At 41.1% G+C, this 27,961-nt stretch overlaps 3 protein-coding genes across 4 annotated transcripts in view; 1 reads left to right on the top strand and 2 right to left on the bottom strand.

The window, feature by feature from the left end:
- LOC133978602 (disintegrin and metalloproteinase domain-containing protein 9-like) overlaps positions 1 to 3,592 on the bottom strand; it is a 23,237-nt gene extending 19,645 nt beyond the window's left edge. For both annotated transcript variants that reach the window (XM_062416878.1, XM_062416879.1), the window contains exon 1: positions 3,218 to 3,592. In XM_062416878.1, coding sequence (XP_062272862.1) covers positions 3,218 to 3,284 — 67 coding nt within the window. In that variant the 5' untranslated portion in view covers positions 3,285 to 3,592. The remainder of the gene's footprint in view (positions 1 to 3,217) is intronic.
- Positions 3,593 to 6,414: 2,822 nt separating this feature from the next.
- ercc6l (excision repair cross-complementation group 6-like) lies at positions 6,415 to 10,108 on the bottom strand. The gene has a single exon (XM_062416857.1). The coding sequence runs from the start codon at positions 10,064 to 10,066 to the stop codon at positions 6,416 to 6,418; it is 3,651 nt and encodes a 1,216-aa protein (XP_062272841.1). The 5' UTR covers positions 10,067 to 10,108; the 3' UTR covers position 6,415.
- A 7,105-nt stretch (positions 10,109 to 17,213) lies between these two features.
- The window catches only part of LOC133979436 (uncharacterized), a 1,726,912-nt gene continuing 1,716,164 nt past the window's right edge, over positions 17,214 to 27,961 (top strand). The window contains exons 1-3 of the mRNA XM_062417946.1: positions 17,214 to 17,237; positions 22,727 to 22,952; positions 23,084 to 24,875. Of these exons, the coding sequence (XP_062273930.1) occupies positions 17,214 to 17,237; positions 22,727 to 22,952; positions 23,084 to 24,875 (2,042 nt within the window). The remainder of the gene's footprint in view (positions 17,238 to 22,726; positions 22,953 to 23,083; positions 24,876 to 27,961) is intronic.

The raw sequence follows: 27,961 nt of genomic DNA, 5'->3' as shown, positions 1-27,961 counted from the left end.
TCTTCAATCCTAGTTCTCTTCAGGCCTGGTTCTCTTCCGGCCTGGTTCTCTTCAGGCCTGGTTCTCTTCAGGCCTGGTTCTCTTCAGGCCTGGTTCTCTTCAGGCCTGGTTCTCTTTAGTCCTGGTTTTCTTCAGTCCTGGTTCTCTTTAGTCCTGGTTTTCTTCAGTCCTGGTTCTCTTCAGTCCTGGTTCTCTTCCGGCCTGGTTCTCTTCAGGCCTGGTTCTCTTCAGTCCTGGTTCTCTTCAGTCCTAGTTCTCTTCAGTCCTGGTTCTCTTCATCCCTGGTTCTCTTCAGTCCTGGTTCTCTTCAGTCCTAGTTCTCTTCAGTCCTGGTTCTCTTCAGTCCTGGTTCTCTTCAGTCCTGGTTCTCTTCATCCCTGGTTCTCTAAAGCCCTTGTTCTCTTCAGGCCTGGTTCTCTTCAGTCCTAGTTCTCTTCAGCCCTGGTTCTCTTCAGTCCTGGTTCCTCCCAAATCAGCTGTGAGCCTTTTAAACACTTCTTTCTAAACTTAACTGACATCATCAGCTCAAATATTTCCAGCCTATCAAAGACTGTTTGTCTTCTTTCTCGTACTGATGATTTATCAGTTCTGTCATCATTCAGCCTGAAGAAGTCAAGTCTTTACTCAGTTATTCCAAATCATTTCTAATCTTTCCTTTTTTTGAAGGTTTTAGAAAAGATGTTTTAATCAGATTCATTTTAGAATTAAAACAGTATTTTTTAGTTAGGTCCCCGTCAGGGTTCAGTGAACACACACAGATGAAGCTTAGCTAAAGTTCAGACAGGAAGTCCACCTTTTTGTTTGCTCACATCATAGTTTTATTTCTCATTCTTTCGTAATTCTGATCCTTCTCACAGCTCATTCTGATCTCTGTCAAAGCTCATAATTTCCTTACTGTTATTTCTGGAGCATCAGTTTATACATCAGCTGGTCAAGTCTAACCAATAGAACGGTGACACACCTTCACTGTCAGCCTATCATATTGCAGCTGTCTGTTTAAATGTTCTCCCTCTCTGCTCAGGTGCTCTCTTGATGCTGTTCCTCCCCATCACCACCCAGTCTACAGATTCCTCAAAGCAACACTTTAACTTCATCAGCTGATCAGTTTCAGCCTTAAGATGACTTGCCCGAGATTGATTGATCGGAGTCACCAGCCACCACCAGTGTCTGGACTCCATTAGGGGGGGGGGGGGGTCCTTCAGTGGTCCATCAGACCATCAGTCCATCAGACCATCAGACCGTCAGTCCATCAGACCATCAGACCATCAGTCCATCAGACCATCAGACCATCAGACCATCAGTCCATCAGACCATCAGTCCATCAGACCATCAGTCCATCAGACCATCACACCATCAGTCCATCAGTCCATCAGACCATCAGACCATCAGTCCATCAGACCATCAGTCCAGACCATCAGACCATCAGACCATCAGTCCAGAACATTAGACCATCAGTCCATCAGACCATCAGTCCAGACCATCAGACCATCAGTCCATCAGTCCATCAGTCCATCAGACCATCAGACCATCAGTCCATCAGACCATCAGTCCAGACCATCAGACCATCAGACCATCAGTCCAGAACATTAGACCATCAGTCCATCAGACCATCAGTCCAGACCATCAGACCATCAGTCCATCAGTCCATCAGTCCATCAGACCATCAGTCCATCACACCATCAGTCCATCAGTCCATCAGACCATCAGTCCATCAGACCATCAGACCATCAGACCATCAGTCCATCAGACCATCAGTCCATCAGACCATCAGACCATCAGACCATCAGTCCATCAGACCATCAGACCATCAGTCCATCAGTCCATCAGACCATCAGACCATCAGTCCATCAGACCATCAGACCATCAGTCCATCACACCATCAGACCATCAGACCATCAGACCATCAGTCCATCAGACCATCAGACCACATGATAGGAATCTGGCATGTCTCAGCCTCCTCTACAAAGAGTCCTGAAGGCATTAATATCACCCAGACTGGACTCCTGTAACTCACCTAAACACCTCTCAAGCTCTTATTTCCTGTTTACAGCTGATCCAGAACGCTGCTGCATGGTTATTAACAAAGTCCATGAAACTAGACCACATCACCCCCCATCCTCGCCAGATGGACGCCTCCTGTGAAGTGTATGAGGAGCTTCTAATGAAGAACCAGTCCTGCTCTCAGATATCTTCAGTCCTGGTTCCTGCACAGGATCCCATCTGATTCCTAGACCTCAGTTCTCTAGTTTTTAGTGTTTTGTGTTTAATCTATTTTCATTTTGCTCTTTTCGTGCTTCTATCAGACTCGTGTCTCTGTTTCTATCAGACTCGTGTCTCTGCTTCTATCAGACTCGTGTCTCTGCTTCTATCAGACTCGTGTCTCTGCTTCTATCAGACTCGTGTCTCTGCTTCTATCAGACTCATGTCTCTGCTTCTATCAGACTCGTGCCTCTGCTTCTATCAGACTCACGTCTCTGTTTCTATCAGACTCATGTCTCTGCTTCTATCAGACTCGTGTCTCTGCTTCTATCAGACTCATGTCTCTGCTTCTATCAGACTCATGTCTCTGCTTCTATCAGACTCACGTCTCTGCTTCTATCAGACTCGTGTCTCTGCTTCTATCAGACTCATGTCTCTGCTTCTATCAGACTCATGTCTCTGCTTCTATCAGACTCGTGCCTCTGCTTCTATCAGACTCACGTCTCTGTTTCTATCAGACTCACGTCTCTGCTTCTATCAGACTCACGTCTCTGCTTCTATCAGACTCATGTCTCTGCTTCTATCAGCACACTGTACCACACTGTACCAGGGTAGTGTAGTATACTTTACTAGTACACTAGAACTAGGGGACTACAAGTAACTAGATGACTGTACAACACAGTGTAGTACAGTGTAGTACAGTGTAGTACCCTACCCTGGTACAGTGTAGTACAGTGTAGTACCCTACCCTGGTACAGTGTAGTACACTACCCTGGTACAGTGTAGTACAGTGTAGTACCCTACCCTGGTACAGTGTAGTACAGTGTAGTACAGTGTAGTACAGTGTAGTACCCTACCCTGGTACAGTGTAGTACAGTGTAGTACCCTACCCTGGTACAGTGTAGTACACTACCCTGGTACATGGTAGTAAAGTGTAACACTAGAACAAACTAGATGAAGATGAGTGATGGGTCTGCACACACACACACACAGTACAACCCTCCTCTTCCTCACTCACCTCTGCAGTGAGAGTTTCCGATCAGCAGCAGCAGACAGCAGATCTCCAGCAGCTCTCTTCCTCCCATCTTCCTCTTCCTCAGCTGGAGTCAATTATGGTCACCGGGCGTCTCTCTGCCTCTTCTTCTTCTTCTGTTGCTCTGACTGTATCTGTAGTTGTATCTCAGGTTGTATCTCTGGTTGTATCTCTAGTATCTCTGGTAGTAGTTTGTCTCCCGGCTGGTTCCCGCCTCTCAGCCTCATACTAGCCCCCCAGCAGCGGCCGAGCCATCCGTGTCCCCGGCCGTCGGTCACCCAGGAGCGGCTGTGTGTCCTCTGTCAGACCCGCAGTGTGTCAGGAAGTGTCTCGGTGTGGAGCAGATCTTCCTTCCATGGAAAACTCCCTGATCCAGCGTCAAGCCGCCGGAAACAGCGCCTGCTTCCCGCGGATAGTTTCAGGATAAGAGCCCCTCAGATGGACGCTGCTTCTCTGCAGTTTGTCTCCATCACCTGCTGGAGGACAGTTTACCTGCGCCAATAAAGATATGATTCATAGGGCGGGAATATGGACGTCACCGCGAGTCCGGAGCCAATCAGTCAATGAGGTGTGTTTGTGACCACGTGGTATCATTTAAATTTAAAGGGTTAAAATGATAAAATAAACGTATGAATAACTTGCACACATTCTTTTTTTGTGGACCCATCATCACATTTCTGCTTTTAATCCATTTAGAGAGAATATATTAGAGGATTATGGCAAAAATGTCTAAGTGGTGTAACCATAAAAACTTTGTACCAAATAATTCAACTTGCTTAAAAACAGTAAATTGTCAATAAAACACCATATCAACTAGTTTGGCATGATCTTACATTATAACTTTATATTAAATAAAGGTAATGGAATACTATTGTTCTAGATATTACATTATGTAATATTTATCATTCTTTTGTGGTTACACCATTTGACATTTTCAGGAGCATTCAGTCTTACTTTTGGTAAAAAATGGTTTAATGTCATTTCAAATGATATAAAACCAACAAAAATACTAAATGTACATTTTAACAAACCTGATGCTGCTTTTAAATCTAGTTTAACTGATTTATGAATTCATCATCTTACCAACACTTATTATCTCTGACCTTTATACAGTTAAGATAATAAAACCCTTCAGATGAAAAACTGCCTCACTCAGTTATTCACTGTTTCATTGTAGAAAAGAGAATTTTAGATTATAAACTAAATAAAGTCTATAAATTAGACTCATGTGTACAGAATAAAGCAAAGTCAAAGTCATTATGTAATAAATATGAGACCATAAACCTTAAGAATATGTAATAATACATGAATGTAAAGTTATAAATCCCACAACTTATACAAAAGGAGAACTTTAATTATTTAATTAACATTAATTTATAAATCATAATGTAATATTTCTATTGTTCTGCACTACATTGAACTACAACACTGAACCAGTGTAGTGTTCTGTATGCATTACATAATGTAATATAACGTGGTGTTTATTATAGTACTGATGTACATATAGTCACATTATGTTTATTACATATTAAAGTATATACAGCACATTTATCAGTGTTTATGTATAAAGATTCATATCTGACTTAATATAAATTAGATGTTACATTTCCTTCACTTGAGCTGCAGTTTTATTTACATTTTTTTCCTTCTGTGGATCAATAAACTTTTTATTTCATTTAAACCTGAAACATTTTGTTTAGATTTTAATGTTTCATCATTTTATAAAGACACATATTGATTGTTTGTCATTTTAATGTGAAATGCTGCAGCCCTTTATTCTGAAGTCAAACTTGTTAAACCGGAAATCAGTAGCAGTTTTCTGCTCACGTGACAAAACTAATCTCCAGCTGGCAAAAATGCTCCCACTGCACATGCGCAGTACACCGGGCTGTCCCGTGACTTAAACCGAGCGCTCCGCTTTACGTCATCAGCCAATAATGTGATCAGCTGTTCCCGCCCGCACCGGCAGGTCCCGTCACCGATCCAAACACTCCTCTGCAGCTCTAAACCAATGAAACACAAGAGTCTGCAACAGCGAGCTCTCATTGGCTGAAATGTAATCAGAAAAAACTATAATATGATGCGTTCAGGTGTCTCTGGTTAAAATCTGAGTTTACATCACTCAAACATATCAATCGTATTAATTGATTAATTATTGACACATGATACACTTTTTTTAAAATTTTAAAAACATTTAGACACTTTTGAATCAGATACTATAAAACTTAATTTAACTTTAAGTTCTGTAATAAAGTTCTATGTTGAGGTATTTTTACTTTACTGGAATACTTCTTTATATTCTAAACGTCTCATTGTGTCTAAAAATATTCAGTTTGTTGAAAAGCAGCAAATCATCCTAGCAGCTGATTAACACTGTTGAGATTTAAACTTCATAAATTAAAATGTTTAAGTCTGCAACAATTAAAGGATCAGCGATGAAAAAAATACTGTTTCATATTTTGACCAGGTGTTAATATTCTGTTTTCCTTTATTTAATTTTGCATTTGTTTGTTTGTGTTACTTTACTTTGCTTTGTTATTGTGCTTTATGTCTTATAGGTTTTAAGAGAAGCTCAGAGTAGGTTTCTACCTCACCTGCATGTTTTATTTTTATATATCTGACTTTTATTTTTGTGCAAATAAACCAATAAACAAATAATATAAATAGTTAAAGTTAATCTACGTTTTTACACACTGAAACAAACAGAAACACAAACACAGATAATTTACTTTTATTTCAACTTGGTTTTATTTTTTTGTGCCACATTCAACCGTTTTTAAATCAAGGCAAAGTGTCAGCTCGATAAACATCTGACATTTTCATCACAGGTTGAACTTTGAACTTCGGGTCAGAGTGTGTAAGACTGCAGCGTTGTTACTGAATCAAAGTTAAAGTATAAATCTGGATTATAAACAGGATTTTTCTTTTTATAAACATTTCAGACTCAAACAAACAGTATTAAAACCTTGTTAATGAGCCACACGAGAGACAGTCCATCATCAAACACTAAATACCCAAATATAGATTCATCCACCACTGAAAATAGTTCTTAACAAATGAACTTGTTCCTGGGTTTGAAATAATGTATTTGTGAGCAGATGTTAAAGATCTTCAGACGGTGAGATGAAGATGAGCTCACTCTTTATTGGTTTGGTGGTTAGTTGAACAGCCAGCGTTCTGGGGTTATTTTCTGAGACTCAGCTGTCGGTACACCTGGATGGTCATGAGCTGAATATCAGGATCTCCGGGTTTGATGTCGATGGCCTTCAGGAAGAAGCCCAGAGCGTCATCCAGCTTCCCGTCGCTGTAACACTCCCGCCCTCTGCTGACCAGCCAGTCGTAGCTCCCGTCCTCAGAGCGGAGAGGCGGCTCGTTTTTGACAAAGTCTTTGTTTCCGTTAGATTTCAGTCCGGCATCAACGGTCAACTGATCCACTCGCTCTGAAGAGGCCAGCTCCGGCTCGCTGGTTGATTCATCGAGGTTTCGGCTGTATCCCTTTGACTCATCAACAGCATCTGCCGATTCAGCAGAGTGCTCCTCCTCCTCCTCTTCTCCTTCCTCCTCCGAGTTTAAAGTCTCTCCAGTGGTCTCTTCCAGCTGAAGCTCATCATAATTTTGACGACCAATGATGTCCTCCTCAGTATCCCTCTCTGACATGTCTTCTTCATCTTCCTCATCCTCCTCCTCAGTGTCAGCCTCCTCCTGGTTGTCCATGTCTTCCTCCTCCTCCTCCTCCTCTTCCTCCTCCTTGTTGTCCATGTCTTCGATGATGGACTGCAGGAGAGACCGGCGGGAGGCCACCGAGGTGTTTCCACCAACACTTTTTCTTGACCGGACAGGGGTGGAAGTAGACTGTTTTGGTGTGGAGGCTTCGAGAACCTGGAGAGAGTACTCAAGTTTACCCTCCTCCTCATCATCATCATCATCACCCTCCTCTTCGTCACTGTCATAAATGATAGCAGCTTTCTTCTTCTTGGTTGTCACAATGGAATTATCTACTGACTCATCCAGTTTATCGGAGCAGGAGACGTTGAGGCTTAGTCCGAGTGCTTCTCTATGTTGTTTCTCTGAAAGGGATTTATCAACGTCAAAACTGCCCTCCATCTGCAGATGTGACAGCAGCTTCTTCTCCTCAGCTTCGGTCTCCTGATGATCCACGTTATCATGGTCTGAGAGGACGTCGCTGTCCTCCAGCTGCAAATTAAAGTTGCCTCCAAAGGAATCGAGCCCTGCACTGACTCTGGATGAAGTGTCTGCTTTGAAGCTGGAAATGGATCCCTGCAGGACAGAAAGCCTTTTATTCTTGACGGGTGTGATGCAAGGAAGCTGCAAGTCCATCTTGGAGTCGTCTTGATTCAAGTCTGAAGTTTGATTTAAGTGTTCTTCATCAACTGCAGAAACATACGGCAGACTGTCCTCATCTGCTGCATCACCTGCTGCTGCATCATCAGCCTCAGATGTCATAGATGCATCCATTACTTCTTTAACAGACACATCTGCTGCATCACCTGCTGCTGCATCATCAGCCTCAGACATCACCACTGACTCCTCGATCACCTCCTGAGGACAGATGTCTGATGCTTCCAGGCAGCTCTTATCCTGCTTGACGGACTGAAGTTTTGGGGAATCCAGGTTTTCTTCACTTGCTGCTTCAACAGTTTGTTCGTCAGACATACTCTCATCAGCACTTATATCAATCACCTGGTGGCTCTGATTCTGATGGCCGCCTTCTTTGCCTGAACCAGACTCGTCCAAATCCACCACGATAGGTGAACGGTTGACGTTGTGGTCATGCTGAGGAAATGGAGGACTGGGTCTTGGATTTCTTGGTTTCTTCTCATGTGATCTATCTCTGTTGTTGCTGTCTGGTTGCCTGAGAAAGGCTGGCTCTGTGTTCAACGCCATGCTTTCTGCCAGCTGCGTGTGCAACTCCGACTCTGCTTTCATCAGATCCTGGGCCTTCTGGACCCGCCCTTCAATGTAGTTATGCTCCTCCTGGTCCTCTGGGGGTTCGTCATGGTTGACGTCAAGGGAAAACATGAGGTCGTGATCAGAAATCCCAAACATTTCCATGGCATGGAGGTGGGCGATGTGTTCGTCCAGTTCCGGGTCTGTCCGTCGGTGTTGGGAGTGCAGGGTTTGAAGGTGCATCTGAGTGGACGAGGACCGGGTTTCCTCCAGGGTGAAGAGCTCCTTCAGCTCCTGTTTGCTGAAGTACCGAAACGGGTTCTTTTTATCGCCGGTATTCTGTCTGATCAGGGAGTCTTTGAAAACCTGCCGTCTGTAGATCTTCTCCTCCACCGTGCCGCAGGTGATCAGCCTGTAGATGACAACGTTCTCAGTCTGGCCTATGCGGTACGCCCTGTCCACAGCCTGGGCGTCTGTAGCCGGGTTCCAGCTGGGATCATATATCACTACTCGGTTTGCTGCTGTCAAAGTGATGCCAACTCCGCCGACCTGGGTGGTCAGGAGGAAGACAGAGTAACTGTCGTCTGTCTGGAAGAGAGTGATGCGCCTTTCTCTCTCTGCAATCTGTGTTATTGTGCCATCCAGCCTCATCACTTTGAAGCCTCTGTTGCCCAGGATGCGTTCGATGATGTCCAGCACCTTCCTGTAATGAGCGAAGACGAGCGTGCGGTGGCCCTCTTGTCTGAGCTGTTCAAGAAGGGCCATCAGAAAGACGAGTTTCCCAGACTCAGATATTAAGGTGTCGTCAGGAAGGTTTGCGATGCTGTTAGTGTCTGTCGCCATGTCGTCATTGTCCTGACCGTCAGCTGCATTTTCTTCCAAACCTAAATTAGCGATGGCTTTAGCAGAGAGTAGTCTTGGATGGTCGCACAGCTTCTTCAGAATATTTAACTCCGCTAAAGGTGATCTGCTGGTCATGAGCAGCTCCTTGATGTGGTCTAGGGAAATGAACTGCCTGTATATGTCTTCCTGAACAGCACTCAGGTAAGTCCAGACAATCAGGTCGTTCTTTCTGGTCAGCGTGGGCATGACTGCTCCAGAGTCTTTCTGCCGATCTGGTTCTTGGCTGTCCTTTTCTGAATATTCCCCATTGCACTGTTGTTTGCGGTTTTGGTTTTTTTTCTGCACTTCTGCTTTTGTCCTGCGGAGGAAGTAGGGTTTTATGATGCCCATGAGGTTTTCAGACATCCTGGCCCCAAGAGCCATTTCCCCTGGAGTGGCGTCCCTCTCCCTGGCACGGGTGATGGGGTTCTCATACTCGGATTTGAATGTTTTAGCCGTGCCGAGGAGAGCGCCCTGACAGGCAAAGTCAAAAAGAGCCCACATTTCTCTCAGGTTGTTCTGGACCGGAGTCCCAGTGAGCAGGACTCTGTTATTTGACGGTATGGCGCAGGCACTTTTGGCAGTTTTGCAGGATGAGTTTTTTATTTTGTGTGCCTCATCCAGGATCATATAGTCCCAAGTGAACTCTTTGCCGTGGTATGATGATAACTGCTGCCAGTTGCTCATGAGCATAGTGTAGGTGGTGATGACGACGCCCCCTCTCCTCTGAACTTTCTCCAAATTCCTGGTCCTTTCTACTTTGCTGCTACCATGAAACTCCTTCACCCTCATGCCCGGAGTCCACTTGGCAAACTCCTTGGTCCAGTTTGTGATGAGTGAAGTTGGCATGACAAGCAGCACGTTTTTGACCAGCTCGTTGTCGTACATGCCAGAGAGGAAAGATATCACCTGGATGGTTTTACCGAGGCCCATGTCGTCTGCCAGGATGCCCCCTTTAAGACCATCTCTGTAGAGGCTGTACAGGAAGGCCACTCCATCTCTCTGGTAGTCATAAAGTTTGTCGTGTAACTCTTTATAAAGCATTAAACCGCTCTCGTTGACATCAACGACCTCTTCTTCTTCTTCATCATCCAAGTTGTTCTGTGCAATAACTTCCTCAATTTTCTTTATCCTGCTTTCAAGCCTTTCGCTCGGTTGAATGTTGTACGCCAACTTGAAGAACTCCAGCGCTTTGCACATGTCCCCTTGTCTGGCGAAGTCTTTTCCCTCTCGATTGAATCTGTGATAAAGTTTTAAAAAAAGACAAAACAACAGATGGTTAGTATGAGACAAAGATGTGTCGTGGAAAGTGTCTGAAAACACTAAACACATGTAGAACAACACATGAAACATCTATTAGAGGTTCTGATACTGACACTAAGAACAATAACCTTCCTGTTGTCCTAGAGTCAAGGAAGGAAGGGAGGAAGAAGGAAGGAAAGTAGGGAGGGAGGAAGGAAAGGAAGGAAGGAAGGAAGGAGGGAGAAAGGAAAAGAGGAAGGGAGGAAGGAAGGAAAGAAGGAAGGAAGGGAGGAAGGTAGGGGGGAGGAAAGAAAGAGAGAAGGAGGAAGGGAGGAAGGTAAGGAAGGAAGGAGAGAAGGAAAGAAGGACAGAAGGAAGGAAGAAATTGGGATGGAAGAAGGAAAGAAGGAATGGAGGAAAGATAGGGAAGGAAAGAAAGAGAGAAGGAGGGACGGAGAAAGGACAGATGGAAGGAAGGAAAAGAGGAAAGAAGGAACAGTCAAAACAGACGGGGTCAATTTGACCCGGGAGGACGACTGGAGGGATAAGGATGTGAGCGTCCACACTAAGAACTATAACGTCCTGTCTCTGAGCTGCTGGTTCTGTCTGCAGCTAATTATTGATGAGCTTACTAATTATTACTGCTGTATGTTGTATAAAGAAATAAAATAAAAAACAAAAGGGTTCAGAGGCGGCTGCCGATTCAGTGTGTTGCTCAGTATTTACAGACCAAACTGAGCCGACCCACAGCAGCACAGACGCAGAGACACACAGTATGAGCACACGAACACTCAAAGAACTTGAGCTTTTCCACTACACAGTTCCAGCACAACTCGACTCGTTTTTTTTTGCGTCTCCATCAGGGATAGTACCTGGTACCTGGTCCTTTTTTAGTATCTGCTCTGCCGAGGTTCCAAGCGAGCCGAGCCGATACTAAATGTGACGTCAACAGACTGCCGGCCGCTGATTGGTCAGAGAGTCGCTGGAAGAGTCATGAGCCGTCCCACACAAGAATCAAACCCGGCATTTTTAAATACCAACAACAGCGTTACAGAGATTAGTTTCTCTTCTCTTGCTTTGTGTGAGACAGAAAGCCTCATACAGCAGCAAGTACACCATCGCCTCCATTGTTTATGTGTTTGTGTCACGTATAAAACAAAGTCACGGCAGTTTCCCGGAGCTGTGCTATGACGACCCGCTTACATTGAGTATGTACTTTTTTGTAATGGAAAAGGTTCCTGGAACCGTACCGAGTCGAGTCGTGCTGGAAAAGCGCCAATAGTGAGGAAGATGCTTTGTTTGACTTTGGGACTGATACAGAGTCTGAGGACAGTCAGCACACAGCTACACACTGTATGAATATGTAAAGTTACAGTGTTCTTTTAAAAGGTTTAATTAAAACTCAGCCCTAACTGTTCAGAGTTAATATATCGGTTCAGTTCAGTTAGTTATCCACCATTAACCCGACACACAGGAAAACATCTGGAGCGGTGTGTGTCCAGTACAGAGGACCTGGTCGGCCTGCATGAGGTAATCCTTCTGTTACAGGGTTCAGCAGGGACAAACACATCTGCCATAAAAACAAACATCAGTCCTGATAATAAATATCAAATATTAATTTGTTTTTGTTAAAAAAAATAAATAAATACAAAATTTGAATTATTTTCTATAAACTAAATGCAAAGTGAATTATTTTGGGGGATTATCAGCCTGGAAAATGTCAATGATTAACAGCAACACTGATTCTGATGCATTATTATCATTTTTAATGCAGTGTCAGAATAAAAAGAAAAGTCCCTCTGGGATCCTTAGGGACACAAATGTTCCCATTAAAACTGCATGTTTGGTCCTAAAATAAGACTATTTCATACATTCCTGGACTTCAGACTGTAGTTGTGTGTTTTTTCCACCAGATGGCGCCATTTAGCTGTGTTTATCTCTACGGGAGAATATAATGCAGTGTTGCTCAGTCCTGCTCGTCCTGTGTGATGAAGAGTCTCAGAGGAACAACTGTGTCTATACAGCGTATTATAGAACTATTATAAGTGAATGTGACTCACCTGGTGTACTGCTCCATGTTGTCCTCTGTATCCATGGAGCTGGAACACCTGCAGAGTCACACACACTAACACACACACACACACTAACACACAAACACACAAACACACAAACATACACACAGTTAGTAAAACCACAAAAAGTGACACAGCAGCAGTTAAATCTAATGATGTCATATAATAATAATATATCAGAACCAGTACTTTTACTGTAATACTGCATACTACACCACTCATAATACTGCAGTACTTTTACTGTAATACTGCATACTACATCACTCATAATACTGCAGTACTTTTACTGTAATACTGCATACTACATCACTATAATACTGCAGTACTTTTACTGTAATACTGCAGTACTTTTACTGTAATACTGCATACTACATCACTCATAATACTGCAGTACTTTTACTGTAATACTGCATACTACACCACTCATAATACTGCAGTACTTTTACTGTAATACTGCATACTACATCACTCATAATACTGCAGTACTTTTACTATAATACTGCAGTACTTTTACTGTAATACTGCATACTACATCACTCATAATACTGCAGTACTTTTACTGTAATACTGCATACTACATCACTCATAATACTGCAGTACTTTTACTGTAATACTGCATACTACATCGCTCATAATACTGCAGTACTTTTACTGTAATACTGCATACTACACCACTCATAATACTGCAGTACTTTTACTGTAATACTGCATACTACATCACTATAATACTGCAGTACTTTTACTGTAATACTGCATACTACATCACTATAATACTGCAGTACTTTTACTGTAATACTGCATACTACACCACTCATAATACTGCAGTACTTTTACTGTAATACTACATACTACATCACTCATAATACTGCAGTACTTTTACTGTAATACTGCATACTACACCACTCATAATACTGCAGTACTTTTACTGTAATACTACATACTACATCACTCATAATACTGCAGTACTTTTACTGTAATACTGCATACTACATCACTATAATACTGCAGTACTTTTACTGTAATACTGCATACTACATCACTCATAATACTGCAGTACTTTTGCTGTAATACTGCATACTACATCACTATAATACTGCAGTACTTTTACTGTAATACTGCATACTACATCACTATAATACTGCAGTACTTTTACTGTAATACTGCATACTACATCACTCATAATACTGCAGTACTTTTACTGTAATACTGCATACTACATCACTATAATACTGCAGTACTTTTACTGTAATACTGCATACTACATCACTATAATACTGCAGTACTTTTACTGTAATACTGCATACTACATCACTCATAATACTGCAGTACTTTTACTGTAATACTGCATACTACATCACTATAATACTGCAGTACTTTTACTGTAATACTGCATACTACATCACTATAATACTGCAGTACTTTTACTGTAATACTGCATACTACATCACTATAATACTGCAGTACTTTTACTGTAATACTGCATACTACATCACTATAATACTGCAGTACTTTTACTGTAATACTGCATACTACATCACTATAATACTGCAGTACTTTTACTGTAATACTGCATACTACATCACTATAATACTGCAGTACTTTTACTGTAATACTGCAGTACTTTTACTGTAATACTGCATACTACATCACTCATAATACTGCAGTACTTTTACTGTAATACTGCATACTACACCACTCATAATACTGCAGTACTTTTACTGTAATACTGCATACTACATCACTCATAATACTGCAGTACTTTTACTATAATACTGCAGTACTTTTACTGTAATACTGCATACTACATCACTCATAATACTGCAGTACTTTTACTGTAATACTGCATACTACATCACTCATAATACTGCAGTACTTTTACTGTAATACTGCATACTACATCGCTCATAATACTGCAGTACTTTTACTGTAATACTGCATACTACACCACTCATAATACTGCAGTACTTTTACTGTAATACTGCATACTACATCACTATAATACTGCAGTACTTTTACTGTAATACTGCATACTACATCACTATAATACTGCAGTACTTTTACTGTAATACTGCATACTACACCACTCATAATACTGCAGTACTTTTACTGTAATACTACATACTACATCACTCATAATACTGCAGTACTTTTACTGTAATACTGCATACTACACCACTCATAATACTGCAGTACTTTTACTGTAATACTACATACTACATCACTCATAATACTGCAGTACTTTTACTGTAATACTGCATACTACATCACTATAATACTGCAGTACTTTTACTGTAATACTGCATACTACATCACTCATAATACTGCAGTACTTTTGCTGTAATACTGCATACTACATCACTATAATACTGCAGTACTTTTACTGTAATACTGCATACTACATCACTATAATACTGCAGTACTTTTACTGTAATACTGCATACTACATCACTCATAATACTGCAGTACTTTTACTGTAATACTGCATACTACATCACTATAATACTGCAGTACTTTTACTGTAATACTTTAACTACACGTCCCTTCATCCCGGTGCTGTTACCGGGACAGTCTCAGAGGTTACCGGAGGACTTCCCGGTAACGCTGTGTGTGTGTGTGTGTGTGTGTGTGTGTGTGTGTGTGTGTGTGTGTGTGTGTGTGTGTGTGTGTGTGTGTGTGTGTGTGTGTGTGTGTGTTAGCATCAGGAGGCTAACATGCTACCAGGTGTTATTGATGTGTAAAGTGAACCGGAAGCAGCGGAGTGTGACGGAGCGGCTCTGACCGCCTCCCTGTCGACACTCTGCCGCTGTGACAGCAGCTAATCTCCGTTACTGACCTCCAGGAACGAGTCTGAGCGGCTCCTCTCTCTCCCGGTGTCCCGGTGTCCTTCTCCCGGTTAGAGATGTTTGAATCAACTGCTTCACCCGCCATCTGCTCCCAGCCAATCACAGAGGACGTTCATATGACGTCACCAACCACAACGCAAACGCGCATGCACAAAAAAAAGTAAACAAAGAGGTTGGCACGTGATTTCAAGTAAATGAAGAGCTTGTAATATAAAGGGAGGAGACAGAGAAAGTCTCCATTTCTTCTTCTTCTTCTTCTTCTTCTTCTTCTTCTTCTTCTTCTTCTTCTTCTTCTGAGCAGAAGAACCTTTATGCTGCTTTAGTTGCTTCACTTTAAAAAGTCTTCTGTTTCAGAGCTAAAATATGGACATTAGTTTTTTTTTTAATGGTTTGTTCGGAACATTATTTCCTGTGATGTCATCAGTAGTTAAATCACTAAAGCACAATTATTTTATAGCTATAACGTCTTAATGTTCTCAGAGTGAAACCAGAATGATGCATTTGACTTAAACATTTACAACATTTTCTTCCTGTCTCTCTGATGGTCCACGAAAATAGTGGACTGGAAAATTTGACTCCATTCCAGCCACTGCGCACACACACACACACACACACACACACACACACACACACACACACACACACACACACACACACACACACACACACACACACACACACAGAAAGAGAGAGGGGGGAAAGGGAGGAGCTCTGAAAGTGAAAGTATAAAGTCAGTCTCCATTTCACAATCATCAGAGCAGAAGGAGGAAAAGTCTGAGGCAGGTGAGTGTTAAGATAGATAGATAGATAGATAGATAGATAGATAGATAGATAGATAGATAGATAGATAGATAGATAGATAGATAGATAGATAGATAGATAGATAGATAGATAGATAGATAGATAGACCCTAACCAGAATGATACAATAACTTAACATTCATAAAGTATTGCAGCCTGTGACAATCCTGCTAAAATAAGACTCTTTCATACATTCCTGGGCTTCAGACTGTAGTTGTGTGTTTTGTCCACCAGATGGCGCCATTCAGCTGTGTTTATCTCTATGGGAGAATATAATGCAGTGTTGCTCAGTCCTGCTCTTCCAGGGTCTTGTTCCATAAAGCAGGATTACCAAATAAACCAGGTTTATTGCGTTAGTCTGGCTCATTTTCCAGCGGATCCGGTTCCATAAAGCTCAGCATAGTTCAAGCTCAGTTACCACGGCAACCACTGGCGGACCGCACATCGGGAGCACTGGTGTTTTTTTTTTAAATTTTATTTCTTCATTTAAATTTTAATATGTTTTGTAAATATTGAGCAGGACAAACAACCATTTTATGTAAATATGTTGGAGCCAATGGTGTAAAATGTGTTAAAAAGCATTATGTTGAAGTTATTCATACGTTTATTTTCACATTTTAACCGCTTTAAATTTAAACTAATCCACATGGACACTAAAAAGTAGTGTCACGTCATTGATCCATGTAGCCTACTGAGTATTTATTTTTCCGATGACTTTTTACTTCATACATTCGGCAAGGCAGCTTTATTTATACAGAGCATTTCATACACTATGGCAACTCAATGTGCTTTACATAAAACAAACATTTAACAGTAAGAATTGGAAATAAAAAACATAAAAACATAAAAACATAAAAACGTGCAATTTGAGAAATAAAAATGAAACCCAATAATAGTGAAAACATAGAAATTCAAATGTTTTCGACCACACGGACAACCACCTAACACTAACTCTCCCATAGAACCTTATCATGTTCTACCAGACGGCCCTCTGGCTCTCTGGACTTGGTTCCTGTCCCATGATGAGCTAATCTTTCACTTAACACGTAGTCATCACTACGAATCCTGGATCTGTATCATCAAAGATAAAAGCCGCCGTACTTTACGGTACCTTTAAGGAGTCAAAGGTGTTTAATACCTAACTTCCCCCTAAACATGACACTACAGAATAGACAGGTCCAGTGGTTCAAAGTTAAAATACATTACATACACAAATATCTGAGAAGACTTTGAAATGACGTTCAGATTACGCTCTCAGGTACAAATACCCACCGGTCATTTCTCACACTGAGAAGTGATGAAGCCCACCGCACAGAAATGAATATATAATATACAGAAATTAATATATAATATACAGAAATTAATATATAATATACAGAAATTAATATATAATACAGTATTTATTGTTGCCAGTAGATTCTGAAAATCTGCCACACACACAGAGAGAGAGAGAGAGAGAGAGAGAGAGAGAGAGAGAGAGACACGTGGTTTCCAGTATCAGGAACAAACAGGGAGGAACACTGGAAGTGAGCCAGACTCCATTTTACAGTCATCAGAGCAGAAGGAGAAAAACAGAAAGTCTGAGGAAGGTGAGTGTTAATATCAGGACAGTAAATAATGATTACTGTCATTATTGATCAATCTGATGATTATTTATCACATTCATTGTTTAGTTGATTAAAGTTTGTCAGTAAAATATGAAATGACAGAGTTTGAGGTGTTGAAACGTTGTTTCCTGTTGACTGGTTTCTGCGTCACAGCAGAGATGGGAAGTATTTGTACTTGGTTATGAAGTATTTGTACTTTGTTATGAAGTATTTGTACTTGGTTAGGAAGTATTTGTACTTTGTTATGAAGTATTTGTACTTGGTTATGAAGTATTTGTACTTTGTTATGAAGTATTTGCACTTGGTTATGAAGTATTTATACTTGGTTATGAAGTATTTGTACTTTGTTATGAAGTATTTGTACTTGGTTATGAAGTGTTTGTACTTGGTTATGAAGTGTTTGTACTTGGTTATGAAGTATTTGTACTTGGTTATGAAGTGTTTGTACTTTGTTATGAAGTATTTGTACTTGGTTATGAAGTGTTTGTACTTTGTTATGAAGTATTTGTACTTGGTTATGAAGTATTTGTACTTGGTTATGAAGTATTTGTACTTGGTTATGAAGTATTTGTACTTGGTTATGAAGTATTTGTACTTGGTTATGAAGTATTTGTACTTGGTTATGAAGTATTTGTACTTGGTTATGAAGTATTTGTACTTTGTTATGAAGTATTTGTACTTGGTTATGAAGTATTTGTACTTGGTTATGAAGTATTTGTACTTGGTTATTAAGTATTTGTACTTGGTTATGAAGTATTTGTACTTTGTTATGAAGTATTTGTACTTGGTTATGAAGTATTTGTACTTGGTTATGAAGTATTTGTACTTGGTTATGAAGTATTTGTACTTGGTTATGAAGTGTTTGTACTTTGTTATGAAGTATTTATACTTTGTTATGAAGTATTTGTACTTGGTTATGAAGTATTTGTACTTGGTTATTAAGTATTTGTACTTGGTTATGAAGTATTTGTACTTTGTTATGAAGTATTTGTACTTGGTTATGAAGTATTTGTACTTGGTTATGAAGTATTTGTACTTTGTTATGAAGTATTTGTACTTGGTTAGGAAGTATTTGTACTTTGTTATGAAGTATTTGTACTTGGTTATGAAGTATTTGTACTTTGTTATGAAGTATTTGCACTTGGTTATGAAGTATTTATACTTGGTTATGAAGTATTTGTACTTTGTTATGAAGTATTTGTACTTGGTTATGAAGTGTTTGTACTTGGTTATGAAGTGTTTGTACTTGGTTATGAAGTATTTGTACTTGGTTATGAAGTGTTTGTACTTTGTTATGAAGTATTTGTACTTGGTTATGAAGTGTTTGTACTTTGTTATGAAGTATTTGTACTTGGTTATGAAGTATTTGTACTTGGTTATGAAGTATTTGTACTTGGTTATGAAGTATTTGTACTTGGTTATGAAGTATTTGTACTTGGTTATGAAGTATTTGTACTTGGTTATGAAGTATTTGTACTTGGTTATGAAGTATTTGTACTTTGTTATGAAGTATTTGTACTTGGTTATGAAGTATTTGTACTTGGTTATGAAGTATTTGTACTTGGTTATTAAGTATTTGTACTTGGTTATGAAGTATTTGTACTTTGTTATGAAGTATTTGTACTTGGTTATGAAGTATTTGTACTTGGTTATGAAGTATTTGTACTTGGTTATTAAGTATTTGTACTTGGTTATGAAGTATTTGTACTTTGTTATGAAGTATTTGTACTTGGTTATGAAGTATTTGTACTTGGTTATGAAGTATTTGTACTTGGTTATGAAGTATTTGTACTTGGTTATGAAGTATTTATACTTGGTTATGAAGTATTTATACTTGGTTATGAAGTATTTGTACTTGGTTATGAAGTATTTGTCATATATCTCTTTCACAATTGCAATCCACTCCTTCTTCGATGGGGACTCGTTTGATATCCATCTTCTTTTAATAGCTTTTTTAGTGCCTACCAACATTATTTGAATCAAACATGTATCAGTAACATTGATTGTGGGGAAAATATTACCAAGATAAATTGTGCAAAAATCATGTTTAATCTCAAAGCCTACTATTGTTTTAATTTCCTCCGCTACATCTCGCCAATAGTATTGTATAATCGGACAATCCCAGAAGACATGGAGATGGTCCGCCTGAGCGTTCCCACACTCTCTCCAGCACCTTCCATAACTGGGCTGACCTTTCTGAAGCTGTTTAATTTTTGGAGTGATAAAAAATCGAATCATATTTTTCCACGAAAACTCCCTCCAGTGACCTGAACTGGAAGTGCTCATTCGAGTGTTACAGATGTTTAGCCTTTCATCCTCTGAAATGGTTATTTTTGCTCCTTTTTGCCAGTTGGATTTAACATAAAGAGTGGAAAAGCCAATGAGTGATTGTAAACAGGAACAGATTCGGGTAATCAATTTCTGGTTTAGTTTAGATGCGTCAATCCAAATATGAATTAAATCAGAAATGCCTTCCTCTGTTGTTCTTATATCACAGTTAAAATGAGCTCTAACTTGAAGGCATCTGAAGAAGTCTTGATTTTCTAAATTGTAATTGTCTTTGAGTTTCTGAAAACAGTGTAGTCTCCCTTTATCAGAAATAAAACGATATGTTGTGATACCTCTGGAGAGCCACTGTTAACATCTTTATCATGTGCCACCCATCGTAATAATTTAATGTGCTTTTCCAGTTTGTATTTACGATTTGTTTATGCAGCAAGGCTCTGGAGGGGAATGTCCAGTTGGCTTAGTTCTAGATTTTTCCATTTAGCATAGTAATATAGGTTGCACAAATAAATCAAGTATCTAAGCTGTGCAGATTTGTAGTAGTTCACTAAGTTTGGTAAAGATAGTCTTCCTTTTTCTTTGGACAGTTGCAATGTTTTGTACCTGATGCTTAGTTTAAGGCCTTTCCAGATGAACCCAGATAGCATTCTCTTCCACTCGTGGTAAGATGTTCATTTTAACTATATCTATTTGGTTATGTAAGTCCAGTGGTAATAAGATGAATTTGTCTTTTATTGGATTAACCCATTATTTCCATTTCTATTTGTGCTGGTAAATTATGACCAGTATGTCAATTTGAACTGTTTTTAAGTAGTAAGAATGATTGGGAGAACTGGATGGAGCAGAGAGGCCGAAACACACATAATTTCGAGTCCTGTAATGATTACTGTCATTATTGATCAATCTGATGATTATTTATCACATTCATTGTTTAGTTGATTAAAGTTTGTCAGTAAAATGTGAAATGACAGAGTTTGAGGTGTTGAAACGTTGTTTCCTGTTGTTTTCCTGGTTTGTGCGTCCTCACAGCGATGTAACGTGACTCACTGCTGCCTCTAAATAGAGAGAAGTCACAGTTAAGAAGCACACACATGTTTATCTGAAGTCTGTTTGTTGGATTTAAACCAGAGTCAAAGTTTCTCTTTGTGATGACTAGAAAACACACATGGTTGTAGTTAAAGTCATGTAAACTAATAAGAAGCTACTAAGCTGAGAGGCAGGACTGGGTTTATTATACTGTGTATGTGTGTGTGTCTCCAGTGTTACTGGTTTACCTCTCAGACTCCAGAAGATGAAGAAAGAGGAGGAAGAGGAGGAAGAGGAGGACGGAGCAGAGTCTGTAATATCCAGCTGTCTGTCTATGAAGAGTGACCAGTCTATTGGTCTACCTCCAGACTTCAGTAATGAACCTGGACCCTCAGACACAAAGTAAGAGACTGTTTCTACTGTAAACTGAACTGAAGATGATTCACTTTAATATCATTTGATAATCTACATTACAACAATATTTATTTTATAATTCAGTCACTGATCCTTTTGTTCTTATAGCATTGACGGCTCTATTTCTTCATTTAGTGAAAGATGCTTTTTTGCTGTTCTGAAATGTTTATTAGTTTGAACCAATATTTAATGCAGGTTAAGTAGCAGAGGACAGATTGTGTTGTTTGCTTTGTAGACAGGAAAAAGTTAATGTGACCGTCCAGCATCAGGCAGCAGTGCCTTTAGTTTAACTGTCAGTAAATAAACTGTTATATAAAATCATTAGTTTTAACACCTCAAATATCAGACAAACATGTAGATGTTAAAACCTCTTGAAATTGATCCAGTTTGCAGCTGAAGATAAAATGTTTAGAACATGCAGAAGATATGAACACAACTATTAGTCGTCTTTATTAAATCATGTTTCATGTTACATCCGAGCTTTAGAAGAACTAATTATATGTGTTAAATAATTGTTTCTACAGACAGAGAGCAGAGTCTGTAATATCCAGCTGTCCGTCTATGAAGAGTGACCGGTCCAATAATGTACCTCCAACCTTCAGTAATGAACCTGGACCCTCAGACACAAAGTAAGAGACTGTTTCTACTGTAAACTGACCTGAAGATGATTCAGTGAGACGCTTTCATGAAGGTTGTAGTGTAGATATGAAGGAAAGAAATAATGAAGTAGCTTCCATTCAGCTGTAATCTACAACAGATCTTCATGTTCATGTTAACCAGAGACAGAGACAGGGCTGGTATTGCTGTTTGATTTTCCAGTCAATAAATGTAAAGTAGCAGCAGGTAACCCAGGGTGATATTTACTAAGGATTTACTAACAAGTCAAACTGTGTCTGTCCTTATTTACTAAAGGACTGCAGCAGCAGGTACAATGTTTGGTCTCATGTAATACAGACTGTGTCTTAACGTGTTCCTGTTCAAAGACACTAAATATGGGAGGAGGTCATGTAAATGTATAGAAACAGCCTGCTGCAGCTGATTTATCACTGCAGACTGACCACTGCAGCAGAGGAAACTGAGTCTGACATTTAACGTTTGGGAAAAGTCAAATGTGTCAAACTGTTGTATCACACTCACACAGAGGGAGAGAGACTATAGCAGAAACAGAGAGAGAGAAACACTAATGAAAAGATGCATTATGAAGATATTTAGCAGAGCTCTCTGTTCAGCAGCACAACACAAAAGAGCAGCAGTCTGTTATTTTTCACTAGTGGACTTTTCTGTTTGGCTCAGTTTCCTCCTGCTTATTGTTCCTGACTTTTAATGGAGCTGCATGAAGCTTGTGAGCTGTCGGTTGGCCTCCACTAAAGTCATGTGTCATAAAGAATGTGTTCATGTCCACAGAGAGAGGAAGAGGAGGGCTGTTTCTGTGGAGGAGCAGCTGTCCTGCTGTTCTTTGTGTCAGGACGTCCTGAAGGATCCAGTCTCTACCAGCTGTGGACACTGGTTCTGCAGACAGTGCATCACCTCATACTGGGACCAGTCTGCTTCATCAGGACACTCCTCCTGTCCCCAGTGTGCAGAAAGATCCAGAACCAGACCTGGACTGCAGACAGACAGTCAGACCAGCACTGTACAAAGTAAGACTGAAGATCTGTCCGCTGATGTCATCATCTCTGAAAACAGGACAGGAATCTACCTCCTCTATCCTACTGAACATTAACAGTCACACTGATTTCTGTTTCATTCTACCTTTTTTCTTCTCTTTCAGCAGAAAGTGGTCTGCAGGAGGTTTTAGATGAACATCAGATCAGTCTGAGCAGCACATGTGAATGTGTGACTCAAGGAACTGATGAAGCAGGAAGTAAAATTCCCCTCATCAGCATCTTCACTGAGGTCCACATCACAGAGGGACAGAGTGAAGAGGTTAATACCCAACATGAGGTGAGGCAGCTTGAAACAGCTTCCAAGATGAAGACCCTCCATGACGCTCCAATCAAGTGTCAGGACATCTTTAAAGTCTTACCTGACCAGCAGAAACACATCAGACTGGTTCTCATGAACGGCATCGCTGGCGTTGGAAAAACCTTCTCAGTGCTGAAGTTCACTCTGGACTGGGCACAGCGCTCCAACAACCAAGATATCAGTCTGCTGATTCTGTTCTCGTTCAGGTCGCTGAACTTGATCAAAGATGAGCAGTACAGTCTGCTCATGCTGATCCATGTTTTCTATCCAACATTACAGAGGCTCACAGCAGAGAAGCTCGCTGTCTGTAAAGTTCTGTTCATCTTTGACGGCCTGGATGAAAGCAGACTTTCACTGGATTTCAACAACATTGAGGTCGTGTCTGATGTCACACAGAAGTCATCAGTCAGCGTGCTGTTGACAAACCTCATCGAGGGGAAGCTGCTTCCCTCGGCTCTCGTCTGGATCACTTCTCGACCTGCAGCAGCCAATCAGATCCCTCCTTCATGTGTGGACAGGGTAACAGAAGTACGAGGCTTCACTGACGCCCAGAAGGAGGAGTACTTCAGGAGGAGATTCAGTGATGAAGAGCAGTCCAGCACAATCATCTCACACATCAAGACATCCAGGAGCCTCCACATCATGTGTCACATCCCAGTCTTCTGCTGGATCACTGCTACAGTTCTGGAACACATGTTGACTCCAGACCAGAGAGGAGAGCTGCCCAAGACCCTGACTGACATGTACTCACACTTCCTGCTGGTTCAGACAAAGAGGAAGAAGAAAAAGTATGATGAGGGACATGAGACGAGTCCACAGGAGCTGACGGAGGCTGACAGGAACCTTCTTCTGAAGCTGGGGAGGCTGGCGTTTGAACAACTGGAGAAAGGAAACATCATGTTCTACCAAGAAGACCTGGAGCAGTATGGTCTTGATGTCACAGAGGCCTCTGTGTTATCAGGAGTTTGTACACAGATCTTCAAAAGAGAGAGTGTGATCTTCCAGAAAACAGTCTACAGCTTTGTTCATCTGAGCGTTCAGGAGTTTCTGGCTGCTGTCTACATGTACCACTGTTACACCAGCAGGAAGACAAAGGTACTGGAGGACTTCCTGGGAAACAAACTGAGTGACTCATCTCTGGATGACTTCCTGCAGGCAGCCATGGAGAAATCTCTCAAAAGTGAAAATGGCCACCTGGACCTGTTTGTCCGCTTCCTTCATGGCCTCTCTCTGGAGTCCAACCAGAGTCTCTTAGGAGGCCTGCTGGGTCAGACAGACAACAGTCCAGAAATCATCGAGAGAGTCATCAACAACCTGAAGGAGATGAACAGTAAGGATATCTCTCCTGACAGAATCATCAACATCTTTCACTGTCTGCTGGAGATGAACGAGCGCTCAGTACATCAGGAGATCCAAGAGTTCCTGAAGTCAGAGGACAGATCAGAGAAGAAACTCTCTGAGATCCACTGCTCAGCTCTGGTCTACATGCTGCAGTTGTCAGAGCAGGTTCTGGATGAGTTGGACCTGAAGAAGTACAAAACATCATGGGAGGGACGACGGAGACTGATCCCAGCTGTGAGGAACTGCAGAAAGGCTCGGTAAGTCCAGATGTGATTAACATTATGAATCAGTGTAGATTAGTAGTTTAGTTCTTCAAATATAAATAATATAAAATTCTTATTATAGTTAAAATATTGCTCTACTTGTTTATAGTTGAAATAACATGTCAGTTATATTTAGTCTCAGATGTGTAAATAATGTTGATGTTTCAGTTGGTTGTTTATAGCTGTTAAGTTAATGAACACTTATTCTATTTATTTCTAGTAATTATTGTATTTTACAGTTTTTCTTCTATTTCTCTTCCTTTGAGTGTTAGAGGCTTCATTCAAACCTGGTGAAATGCATTGTTAGAGGAAGTAACAAGCAAAACAACTAACAAAAGGCATAACAATAACAACCACCAGGGAGCAAACTATGTTAACTGCAAGGCAGTGATTTATTAAAGATCAAACCAAAACAAGCTCCCAAATAAGGGAAGCCGACTTAAAGATGATTCAATAGGACAACGCCACTGGACACACGCGCACACCACCACACAAGTATGATCAGCACGCTGCCGGAAGGCCCACTGTCCCGGCACCAGCTTTCCAGGGCTATTAAACACCTAAGCCCTGATGGGCCACAGCTGCGTTAATCAGTGGAGGGAGGAGGAGGGTGTTACCTGGTGAAAAGAAAAACAAGGAAACAGCACCAAACACAACACGGCATGTAACACCCCCACCCATAAGAATGAACCCCACCTCCCGAAAACAAAAATCCCACAGGATGTGTTGGTAACAATAAATAAATAAACTTACATTAGGTTATATGCATAGCCTCAACACTTAGTCACAATCATCATTCCAGACAAAAGGAACCACAGGACTACATAGCTTGAAAACTCTGAATTAGACCGCCTGCCACACTGCTGCCCATTAGAGGGTAACACATCTTGGGACAGAACAGACACAAACAGTGCGTCAGACAAATCAACCTCCTGGGCCTGCTTACGGGCTCTAGTTAGCACACTAACTACAAAGACATCAGGGGGCTGTTTGACTAGATCATCCCGATCAGACTCGGGCAAAAGCTCAGTAACAACCTCAGGCACAGGATATACTTTACTGCCAGCAATGTCGTTTCCCATGATAAAATCAATGCCAGCAATGGGAAAAAAGGAGCGGACCCCAACAGGGAAAAAAACAGTGGCTAAGACAGATTCCACATGAACAAAACGTAGGGGTGAAGGAACAAAACCCATTTCAATCCCTCTAACCACAGCACTCACATCAGATGCGACACCTGAAGGCAGGACACTGGAAAGAATGAGAGACTGAGAACAGGCAGTGTCACGTAAGACTCTCACCAGACGCTGGTCCTCTGCCTTTCCTGTGAGAGACACATAACAGGAGAATATGAAAGCTTTAAAACAGTCATCTGGCACTCCTGACACGATCGATGTGTCACTGAGAGATGTTTTGATCAACCCCACCCCTTTTGGTTGTAAAGTAAACCCCCGACTACGTTCCCAGCCAGTGCAGTTGGCAATTAAGTGGCCTGTCTTACGGCAAAAGAAACATTGCCTCTCCGTTTTGGAAGTGGTGGATAACGCTGTCTGTAAGATTCAGGCAACAGCTCATAGGCACGCAGAATAGCACTCTTAACCTGGTCATAATTCAGTCCATCTTCCACCGACAAGGAAGAACAAGCCTCCTGAGCCCTGCCTGTCAACTTACATTGCAACAAGATAGCCCATACATCTTCTGGCCATCGTAAAGCAGCGGCAATACGCTCAAATGCGCCAAAGTATGACTCAACCTCTGATTCACGAAACACAGGGACCAAAGAAATGTGTTTGCTCACATCAAAGGAGAAAGCTAGACCCAATGTAAAGTGAATATCAGAAGACCGTGCCTCCAGCCTCTTAAGCTCTATCTCCCTACGAAACTGATACTCGCGCTCCTGCTTACACTCCTCCTTTTCTAATTGGAGTCGAGCCAGACGGATTTTTAACCTGGCATCCAACTTGGAGCCAGGAGATGACTCAGCAGAGAACGGGACAAAAGACGGTGTAGAAGCTAAGCCAATGCTTTAAGCCACTGAGGCATTTCAACAGGAAACTTATTGACACGCTTTGATTTTGCATAACGGATGAATGAGAGTCCAGTTGCTTTTTAGTATAGATGCAAACAATTCCATTTATTTGACATCTTATGCTTTTAAGTCATACATTATCTCATATACGTATCCGCATGAAGCATACCGTGCGCAGCACAGCACAGCACAGAGAAGCAGTCAAAAACTGTTTTCCCTCTTCCGGTTGGAAAACACCTGACGAGCCCCCAAAAGGTTACACATTATATAGGCTGACCCGCCAATCATAATCGGACCATGACACACAAGACAATTAACATAAAATCTGCTCTTACACTCCGGCCCCTAATTGTCATGGCCGGCAGACATGGCAATTCAATACAGACAATAATAATAAGAGCACGATATGAGTATATGAAAATGCAAATTTCCCTTCTTGTACCAGGCAAAGTTTGGTCACAGGTCTCTCAATAACACTGTTTTTAGTCTGTAGCTTCACAGAACGCACCATGCCCTTTGCATCAGGAAAAATCTCCAACACTTTCCCAAGAAGCCAGGAACCACGAGGGGTTGAGGGATCCATAATGGCAACAACATCTCCAACAGCCAGACTCTGTTTCCTCTAATTCCACTTCTGTCTTTCTTGCAATAGGGGCAGATATTACCGGATCCAACGCTTCCAAAACAAATCTGAAATGTACTGAGCTTGTCTCCAGCGCCGCTTCACATACATGTCAGACGATTTGAAAAGTCCTGGTGGTAAGGCTGGTTTTCCCTTCAGAAGAAGAAGATGGTTGGGAGTGAGCGGTTCCAAGTCATTTGGGTCGTCAGACAGCTGTGTGATAGGACGATCATTCAGAATAGCTTCAACCTCACACATGACTGTGTGAAGCCCGTCATCATCAAGTGTCTGCTGGTGTAAAACTGAGTTGAGAACACGCCTGACTATGCGTATCATACGTTCCCAAACTCCGCCATGATGAGACCCGGCTGGAGGATTGAAGCTCCATTTAACTCCTGCTGAAATTAAAGCTCCTTGAATGCGCTCATG

This window comes from Scomber scombrus, chromosome 4, assembly GCF_963691925.1.
Source record: "Scomber scombrus chromosome 4, fScoSco1.1, whole genome shotgun sequence".
NCBI classification, from domain to species: Eukaryota; Metazoa; Chordata; class Actinopteri; order Scombriformes; family Scombridae; genus Scomber; species Scomber scombrus.
This window is presented reverse-complemented; position numbering and strand designations above follow the sequence as displayed.

Excerpts from the sequence above, each read along its gene's own strand:
- ercc6l (XM_062416857.1), bottom strand. The coding sequence starts at position 10,066 with ATGCTTTATAAAGAGTTACACGACAAACTTTATGACTACCAGAGAGAT.